This window comes from Terrapene carolina, unplaced genomic scaffold, assembly GCF_002925995.2.
Source record: "Terrapene carolina triunguis isolate 2854851 unplaced genomic scaffold, T_m_triunguis-2.0 Scaffold58, whole genome shotgun sequence".
Lineage (NCBI taxonomy): Eukaryota > Metazoa > Chordata > Testudines > Emydidae > Terrapene > Terrapene triunguis.
This window is the reverse complement of record NW_020664409.1, coordinates 36,235,243-36,245,799: the sequence shown is the minus strand read 5'-3', so window position 1 is coordinate 36,245,799 and position 10,557 is coordinate 36,235,243. Positions and strand designations below refer to the sequence as shown.

The 10,557-nt window shown below is 46.9% G+C and overlaps 1 protein-coding gene across 1 annotated transcript in view; it reads right to left on the bottom strand.

Moving 5' to 3' along the window:
* The window catches only part of HRH4 (histamine receptor H4), a 10,709-nt gene extending 5,163 nt beyond the window's left edge, over window positions 1-5,546 (bottom strand). The window contains exon 1 of the mRNA XM_024202690.3: window positions 5,384-5,546. Within this exon, the coding sequence (XP_024058458.3) occupies window positions 5,384-5,534 (151 nt within the window). The 5' untranslated portion in view covers window positions 5,535-5,546. The remainder of the gene's footprint in view (window positions 1-5,383) is intronic.
* Window positions 5,547-10,557: the final 5,011 nt, after the last annotated feature.

Here is a 10,557-nt window from a genome sequence, read left to right as displayed (position 1 = left end):
GAGGCTTTTTTGCCTGGGGCGGCAAAAAAGCCAGAGCCGGCCCTGCAAACAGGATGGACAAGATGTGAGTTGTCTGTTTCTAACACTTCTTACTGACTCAGAAGAGTTCAGGCCCACAGGAAATTTGAAAGGAGAGTAGGAAACATTAAGGCAGCCTGAGGGGACTTGGAGCTCTCTGCTTAAACCTAGAAACAAAAGTCTCTGAAAAAACTGTCAACCACTGAGAAGAAAAGGTCTGTGCAGAAGGCCTGAGCTATGGAACAGCAAATACAGATGGGAGGGTGGTCAATGTGGAGCCCAATGCCCTGGATATCAACATGGACACTCTTGGTTTCACCTCTATGCCAGTCCCAGAATTAGATGGAAGGCCATCGGTAAAGGACGCAGGACTGGTACCTAAGGTTTTAAAGGCTAAAGTGGAATGACTTAAATACTCTGATGAAAAGAGGTGCTACATATTCGGAACATGTATTGGGCACTGCTTGGAGTGGTATAGATGGCTCAGTAGGAGGGTCTCCTTCTCCTGGTTCAGTGAACTAATGACTCTGCATTGCACTGGAAAATGGAAAGCACTGGTCTGCAGAAAGGGCTATCTTGGGAACTGGCTGAAAATCAAGGTGCCCCCATCAGGACATTTATGACAACTCAAAATATGGTGCCCTCTCTAATCTCCTAAACCAAAAGTTTCAAAAATGGGAGCTACAGTAACTCCTCACTTAAAGTCATCCCGGTTAATGTTGTTTCGTTGCTGATCAATTAGGGAACATGCGCGTTTAAAGTTGCGCAATGCTCCTTATAACATTGTTTGGCAGCCACCTGCTTTGTCCACTGCTTGCAGAAAGAGCAGCCCATTGGAGCTAGCTGGTGGGGGCTTGGAACCAGGGTGGACCGGCAGCCCCCCTATCAGCTCCCCACTCCCCTAAGTTCCCTGTGCAGCAGCCGCCCAGCAGGCTATCAGTTGCCGGCAGTTCAGCTGTCCCTCCCCTCACTGCAATGTGCTGCTCCCGCCCTCTGCCTTGGAGCTGCTCCCAGAGACTCCTGCTGTGCGGGGGGGGGAGGGGAAGTGGGGTGCTAATGTCAGGGTGTCCCCCACCCCCCTGCTCCTGCACCCCACTTACCCCATCTCCATAGAGAAAGGGGGGACATAACAGGGCTCAGGATGGAGGGAGCTTGCTAGCAGCAGCTGCTGTCTCAACTTGCTGATTTACTTAAAAAAGCAATGTACTTAGAGTGGTGTCAGCGTACTTAAAGGGTCAATGCGCATCTCTCTCTCTCTCTCTCTCTTTCCCACCCGCATTGCGTGTGTCTCTGTCTGTCATGCTATCTCCAGTCCCTCCATTTGTGCTGCCTTGTAGAGTGTGAGGCTACATTAACAACAATGTGTTAACCCTTGAGGGCTCAGCCAAGTGCTAGTTCATCATTTAGCAGCAAGGCATTCCCTGGGAAATATCCCACCCTCTGACTCCACCACCTCACCAAGCTTCACAATCATCATTGCTGTGTACAGTATTAAATTGTTTGTTTAAAACTTATACTCTGTGTGTGTGTGTATATATATATATATATATATATATATATATATAGTCTTTTGTCTGGTGAAAAAAATTTCCCTGGAACCTAACCCCTCCTATTTACATTAATTCTTATGGGGAAATTGGATTTGCTCAACATCGTTTCGCTTAAAGTCGCATTTTTAAGGAACATAACTACAACGTTAAGCGAGGAGTTACTGTACAGCTAAGCTGCTACATCATATTTAGGCATGATCATAAGTGGTCTGAATTTCAAAAGAGCTGAATGGCCACATGAATCCCATTGAGATCACCCTACACATACATACACCTATTCACCTAAAATAGCATTCAACTCAGTAGGAGCTGCTGGGTGCTCAGCACTTTTGAAAAGTAGGCCAATTATTTAGGTGGCTGTATGGATTTAGGAACCTAACATTAGGTTCCTACTTTTTTAAAAATTAGGGGGCTTTCTAATTAATTGAAAAAGAAATGTTTTGACTCTGCCTCCTGCCCTATAACTATATTTCAGTGCATGTAGTGATCCCACTGGACAATGCTTGCAAAGTCTTTTAATAATATGGTTCCTCTACAACTCATATAAATTTGCTGCAATACCTGTCAGTGTGTCACATTCCTGAAGGATAATATTTCAGTAGGACGCTACCACCACATAGTAAATTAAATAAGTTGCCTTGAAATAGCTCATGTTACTATACAAGACCATGGTAATACTGTTGGAAACAGTGAGTTGCACACAACTCACATTAAGGTCCTTACAGTCTCTCTTAATAAATATCCAGCTGGTACGTGTCAACTTCTATAATTTGCATACAGAACCATTTGATTAATTTACATTAATAATGACTGTCTGTTAGCATCAATCTCTATTCTGTGCATGGATAATGTTGGCAACACATTTTGACATACATAGTTCATATAATTTGTATACTGTTTGTAATACGTAGTTCAAATATTAGCACTGCCAAATTGTACGGCATGAACTGCTCCTATATTATTCTTTGGGGGATGAAATTCACTCCTGGCAGAGGCTCAGCATAAAGCCTCATTAAATCCCTCTGAAATACTTATGAGCAACTTATGAGCATGCTCCCATTCTGATCTCTGAAACCTCCCATCTCAGCCACCATTCCTTTGGAGTCCATAAACACTGCTTCTTATATGGCCAGTGGGGTTACTGTTGAAAGTTGAGAAGTGTTCCCTGCTCTTCAGTGGATCGAGTACACACTATCTACAGCATTCCCAGCCTGATAGCTCCAGGCCCTGAAGTCTGGGTGGGACCAGAACCAGAACTGCATTAATGGGAGCTCTTCAGCTAATTCCCAGCACTGAAAATGCACCCCTTCCCAAACAGTGCATATTATAGGAGTATATATTGTGTATGTCATAAATCTAACATTTAAATTATCCCCATTAATGCTGTTATGTTCTGAGGAGCAAAGACTAGTTCCTTTTAAAATGTATTACAGCAACTGTGCATTCCTAGGGCTCCTTTACTTATCAGTACAGTACAGTACACTAGAGCACTAGGGTCTAGATCAGGGGTGTGCAAACTATGGCCCGGGGACCACATCCAACCCTCCAGCCAGTTTAATCCTGCCCTCTATCTCCTGCTGGGGAACGGGGTCTGGGGTTTGCCCTGCTCCCGCGCTCCAGCCGGGGACCGGGGTCGGAGGCCGCTCCACACATGCGTGCCGAGGCTTCTGGAAGCAGCAGCATGTCCCCCCTCCGGGTCCTATGTTTAGGGGCAGCCAGGGGGCTCCGTGCATTGCCCCCGCCCCAAGCACCACCCCCGCAGCTCCCATTGGCCAGAGGGGGGACATGCTGCTGCTTCCAGGAGCTGCCTGAGGTAAGCCCAGAGCCTGCAACCCTTCCCCAGCCCTGATCTCGCTCCAACACTCCAGCCCCCTACCCCAGCCCAGAGCCCCCTCCCGTACCCTGAACTCCTCATTTCTGGCCCCACCACAGAGCCCGCACCCCCTCTTGCACCCCAACTCCAATTTCGTGAGCATTCATGGCCCACCATACAATTTCCATACCCAGATGTGGCCCTCGGCCAAAAAGTTTGCCAACCCCTGGTCTAGATCCACAAAGTGATTTAAGGTGCCTAAATTCCTGAGGTGCCTAAGTTTCCATGAGCAAAGTCCCCATGGCACCTACATTTCTACTGGTACGCATGTGCAAAGCTACCTAAGTTCTGATGCCCAGCTCACACCTAAGCCACGTTGGGATCCTGAAACTGCATTCCCCTGCCTACCTCACCTATGGGGCCTGATCCAGTAGGCATTGTGAGAGGCTGCCTACAAGCAAGCCTACTGCATCAGGCCCTGTCCAAAACAGAGGAGGAACTATCACCCTCAATTATACACAATAGGCCAGTGGTTAGAGCACTCATGGGATATGGGAGACTGCAACTCAGATCCTTACTCTGCCTGATTCAGAGCAAGGACTTGAACCTCAGTTTCCTACCTCTGTGCCCTAACCACTGGGCTATAGAGCATTCTGAGATAGGTTTCTCTCAATCTCTGACCTGGTTTAGGTGCCTAACTCCAGGAGGGGTTCACAGCTGTGAATCTCAAGTGGAGTTAGGTGCCTGCCTCTGATCCAGACTTAGGTGCCTAATTCCCTTTGAGGGATGGAATTTAAAGCACACACCCCTCTTCAGCATTTCACTCCTCATTAGCTTAAGTGGTTTCTTGCTCAGAATGCTGGCTTCTGAGAATCCCATTCCTAGGCACCCATCTCACCCCGTGCATTGTATAGGGAGCCTAGACACCTAACTCGGGGCTGAGGATCCAGTGGGCAGCAGGACACCTAAAGACAGGCATTGCAGCGAGGAGCTTATATCCTTTTTGTGGCTGTAGCCCTAGGTCTTCAGCCTCCTGCCTCTGAATACCACCTGAGGCATACAACAATCACCCAGAACTTCATTGCTGATCTTGTGTTATTGCTTAAGTCAAATAAGCAGGATGTAAATATGTTAATTACAGAAAATTCAGTTGTGCCTTCAAAAAATATTTAACATTCTTGAAATATTAACGCTTGTTAAAAACTATTGTTCTGCGTTTACAATGATTTAATTCTCTTCTACCAATGATAACTCTTCTACATATTTGTTTAAATGCTATAGTGGAATAATTTTGGATTCCAACAATCAATTTTAATTTATTTCAAGCATAGTTTTTTAAAAGGGGTGTGTGTGTGTGGCATCAACCTGCTGAAATGATTAATAATTGATTATTTATTCTTTTCATATGTCCTTAAGCCTGCAGCCAGATACAGAGATGAACAGTAGAATACTTGCAAAAACTGCCTAGTGCTAGTCAGTTGGCTGACTCAGTAAATGGAACGATGTAGCGTATGTACTCCTGGAAAAAATAACTAGTAATTCTTAAACTTTTGGCTACTAGTTAATTTCAACCGAATACAGAAAAACTGAATGGAATTTGCAATATATGCAAGATCTACTGGTTAACATATACTGTGCTCCATCTGACAATCTATGATGAAAAGCAAAAATTCCAAGTTTTAAAGATGAGTGGGGGTTAATTAAAACCAGTTACAAACAATAACCCCTAGGCAGGAATGGTTTCACATCCATTCTACATAGAATAGTTGCTCTCTTTTCTGGAGCAAACATCTTTCACATTGCTAAAAGATCGGTTTCTCTTTCTAATACATTTCTGAGAACTAATAGCCTGCTAAAGTACTTTACGCAGCTTCCACCCCGTTATCTGATCTTAGGTATATGTTCAGGAAATTTGCTTAAGAGAAACAACATAATGAAATAAAACTTTCTTTGCCGTAAACTATAAAATGAATATTACATTTGCTTCATTATTGTAACTTACCCACTAAAAAGTCTGAAATAGCAAGATTAAGAAATAAATAATTACTCCGATGCCGAAGATCTTTGTTCACCAAAAAAGCCAGGATGACCAAGCCATTTCCAAGCACTGTAATAAGAGCTATCAAACCCATAAGAATTCCCAGAAATACCATTACAGCCAATGTAAATTTTGAATCCACGTCCGATATGGATGAAGTCATGTTTCGCTCTTCAGCACATTTGTAATACATATTGCCCATCTACTTCAGGCTCTTTTCTGAAGAAACAATACAGTAACTGTTTCTGTTAATGAAGATTAAAAAATAAGATACTGTATACTGAAAAGCAAATATTGAGCATCCAAAATGATTTCATAAAGTAAAAAAAAATGATTGCAAGATTCTGATGCTTGGTAAATCTAGATTTTGCACAGCTTCCTTGTTTTCAAAAACATAGTCCATATAGCTGAAATATCCTGAAAAATGAATCTGCAGAAGTATCACCAGTAAACAGGAAGTAGAGTTTTCAAATGCTAGTTTTAAAATGCAGTGACTGTGTGACGTTCCCCTCTGGTGTTGTGTGGACTGGTGATCTGGTAGGTCACTCCAGTCCTTGACTCTGGGAGTCAGCCTTACCCTGCTCTGCTGTGAGAACCCCCACTCCTGGGCTGTTCACAGACAGCCTCTGGCATGTAAGCTGCTCCCAGCTACTTGCAACCAAATGACACTAGTCAATATCTCTGGTCCCAGACACAACCCTAGGAACCTCCGTCTTGCAGTGTCTAGTTATGCCCGCTGGACGCTGCAAGCTTATATGAGTTCATCAATTTAACAAAGAAATTGATATGTACCAGGCTTGTTATCTCAAGGGGAGTCTCTGACACGCTTCAAACCAAACGCACTGCTTCAGGTAGAATAAACAGATTTATTAACTATAAAGATCGATTTTAAGTTATTATAAATCAAAGCATAAGTCAGATTTGGTCAAATGAAATAAAAGCAAAACGCATTGTAAGCTGATCTTAACACTTTCAATGCCCTTACAAACTTAGATGCTTCTCACCACAGGCTGTCTGGTTGCCCTTCAGCCAGGCTCTCCCCTTTGATCAGCGCTTCAGTCGCTTGGTGGTGGTGTCCGTGGATGGAGGTGGAAGAGAGAGGAAGAGCATGGCAAGTATCTCTCCCTTTTATCATGTTCTTTCTTCCCTCTTGCCTTTGCGCCCCCCTTCAGGGTCAGGTGAGCATTACCTCATCGTAGTCCCAAACTGACCAAAGGAAAGGGGGTGACTCACTTGAGAGTTCAAGAGATCCTTTGTTGCTGCCTAGGCCAGTGTCCTTTGTTCCTGTGAGGTGGGCTGAGTTTGTCCCATACATGCCCTGATGAGGTGTGAACTGCTGCTCTGCTCTTGGAGAGTTTTAGCCTGGTCTTGTTTTAAAACATGAGGACACATTTTCAGCCTCATAACTAAATACATGAAATTACAACCTATCATAGGTGCTGACTCTGTGGGTGCTCCGGGGCTGGAGCACCAACAGGGAAAAGTTAGCGGGTGCACCGCACCCACCGGCAACCAAGCTCCCCGTTCCTATCCTCCGTTTCCTCCCCTCCCAGTGTGCCGCATCCCCACTCCTCCCCCTCCCTCCCAGCACTTCCCGCCCCCCTGCCGCCTAACAGCTGTTTGGTGGTGCTTAGGACTTTCTGGGAGGGAAGGGGAGGAGCGGGGACGTGGTTCGCTCGGGGGAGGAGGCGGAGAAGAGGCAGGGCAGGGACGGGGACTTGGAGGAAGGGGGTGGAATGGGGGTGGGGTGAGGGCAATGCAGGGACGGGAAGAGGCAGGGCCAGGGGCGTGGGGGGTATCGAGCACCCACCAGGCAGAGGGGAAGTTGACGCCTATGCAACCTATAACATTATTATAACAACAATCACTATAACATCACTATAGCAAGAATGCTCAGTGCATTATGAGCCTTCCAAAGACACCCAACATGACAGACTTTGCATTGGATACCACGCAATCATATTATAAGGATGAACATGGGGGTGCTGGGTGTTCCCTCAAGGTACAGAGTGTCACACTGTGTTTCCTTCAGGCTGATCCTTATCAATGGAGGTCAGAAAAGCTGGCTTGAAAAATTGCTTTCTTGCTCACTCTTTCTTATTATACACAAGAATTTTTGATGTTTAGCATAGTGTGTGCACCAGATTTTCTCTGGAATTTGTTTCCCATTTACATGTATTTGCAGGGACTTAATTCTAGGGAAGAAAAATAGGTTTAATTTCGAATTTCTTCAGTATTTATTTAGCAACAACAAATTATTATTTCTATTGCTGTAGGACTGAGGTCCCATTTGCTTGATGATGTACAACCATATAAAATGATGTTGTCCATGTCGTGGAGATCAGAATTTTTTTATTTTTTTATTTTCCTGTTTATGCAGTCTCTATTGTTCAAAGCTCATATACAGCAAAATTATATCTGAGATCTCTTGGACTGATGTTAACCAATACGGGTCTAATCCTGCACCCACTGACAGGCATTGACTTCCGTGAACTAGGATCAGAAGCTAACTTCCTAAAAACAGGGGAGAAATCCTGGCCCTGTTGAAGTCAGTGGGAGCTTTGCTTTTGGCTTCAATGGGGCCATGACTTCGTAGGGCTGGAGATAGAAATGGAGTGCCAATTGTGTGCACACATTCGATTTTTATTTGTACATAAGCCACTCATTAGAAGCTGTGAAACAACTCTGAAAAATCAAGCCACTTTTATTCAGAAGCTTAAAAATGGTTTATAGGGTCTAACTTTAAGTACCCAAGTTTGCAAATGGTGGTCTCAAGCTTTGACTCTAGTGACCCATCTTCAAAATGGGAATACAAAGATTTACTCTATAGGGTGTTGGAGTAAATTCATTATTGCTTGCAAAATGCTTTCAGATAATCATTGGATAGAAGGCACTATAGCAGGGTTGGCAAACTATGGCCTGCGGGCCAGATCTGGCCCGTCAGGGGTTTGGATCTGGCCCGCAGGATTGCCAGCCCCGTGGTGCCACAGGCCCTGCGCCGCTCCCTGAAGTGGCCAGCACCACGTCCCTGCAGCCCCTGGGGGAGGGAGGACAGAGGGCTCCGGGAACGGGGAACCATGGCCAATGGGAGCTTCAGGGGAGGTACCCGCAAGCGAGGGCAGCGCATGGAGCCCTCTGCACCACCACCCCCCCCGTCCACAGAGACGTGGTGCCGGCCACTTCTGGGAGTGGTGCGGAGCTAGGGGCAGGCTGGAAGCCTGCCCTAGCCCCGCTGCGCACCGCTGCCACCCAGGAGCCGCTCCAGGTAAGTGGTGCCAGGCTGGAGCCCGCACCCCGCACCCCTCCTGCACCCCGCACCCCAATCCCCTGCCACACCCCTCCTGCACCGAGCCCCCTGCCGCACCCCAACCCCCTGCCTTGATCCCCCTCCTGCACTCCGAACCCCTGCCCTGAGCCCCTGCCACACCCCACACCCCTCCTGCACCCCAACCCCCTGTCCTGAGCCCCCTGCTGTGCCTTGCACCCCTGCTGCACCCCAACTCCCTGCCCTGAGCCCCCTCCCACACTCCTCCCTGCACCCGTCCTGAGCCCCCTCCTGCACCCCAACCCCTTCCCTGAGCCCACGCATACACCCCGCACCCCTCCTCTGCACCTACCCCTTCCTCTGAGCCCCTTCCTGCACACTGCACCCCCTCCCACACCCCCTCCCGCACCCCAACCCCCTGCCCCAGCCCTACATTCATGGCCCTGCATGCAATTTCCCCACCCAGATGTGGCCCTCAGGCCAAAAAGTTTGCCCACCCCTGCACTATAGACATGCAAAACATTATTATTCATACAAAATCTGCACACTATGTAAGTAATATCAGAATGTAAACTATATACGATACTCACTTCTGCTTTGAGCATTATCTCATTTCCAGGCGTCATTGTGCAAACCACAGATCTTAACAACTGCTAAGCAGTGCTGCAAACTGTTTTCTTCACCTTGCTACCATATACTGAAGTTTGATCTAAACTAAGCTAACTGGACCTAATTCAACATGGGATTATCTGGTTGAAAATGAAAAGGAATAGCATCCCACTATTTCCATATATAGTAATAGAAATGACAGCTTTCATTTAGACATGTGAAAATGTAAGAGACCTGCTTACCACTAGAATTTTTCTTCCTTTTATGCGTACATTAGCAAAGAAATCCATTAACTTAGACACCCAGGTTAACCTTGTCAGGAGTTTGGAAACATCTTTTTGTTGGATGTTGGCCGATTATAAGACTCAAGCAATGCTTAATAGGACAGAAAAGTACCAAATACAGAGCAAGTTCTGTCTTCTAACTGATCCCTTTTCAGATCAGTCTTTAAAGGCAAAAACATTACAATAACTCCTCACTTAACGTTGTAGTTATGTTCCTGAAAAATGCGACTTTAAGTGAAACGATGTTAAGCAAATCCAATTTCCCCATAAGAATTAATGTAAATGGGGAAGTGGAGTTAGGTTCCAGGGAAATTTTTTTGGCCAGACAAAAGACTATAGATAGATACACACACACGCACACGCACACATATACACAGTATGAGTTTTAAACAAACAATTTAATATTGTACACATCAGGGCCGGCTTTAGGCCGATTCAACCAATTCCCCTGAATTGGGCCCCGCGCCTAAGAGGGCCCCGTGCTGGAGCCCCAGGCCCTTTAAATTGCCACGAGAGCCCCACTGCTGGAGCCCTGGGGTAGGGCTGCGGGGCTCTGGGGGCTATTTTAAAAGTCCGGGGCTCCCGTTGCTTCTGCCGCTCCGGTCCTTTAAATAGCCGCTGGAGCCCCGCCACTTCCCCAGGGCTCCCACGGCTATTTAAAGGGCTGGGGCAGTAGAAGCAGGGGAGCCCTGGGCCCTTTAAATAGCCCCCAGAGCCCTGGGGTAGCGGGGGGCTCTGGGGGCTATTTAAGGGGCCGGGGCTCCAGCTGCCTCTGCCATCCCAGTCCTTTAAATAGCCGCGGGAGCCCTGCCCCTTCCCCAGGGCTCCCACGGCTATTTAAAGGGCCGGGGTGGTAGAAGCAGGGGAGCCCCGGGCCCTTTAAATAGCCCCCAGAGCCCTGGGATGGGGGGGCTCGGGGGCTATTTAAAGGGCTGGGGCTCCAGCTGCCTCTACTGCACCCCCGACCCCCTGCCCGCACC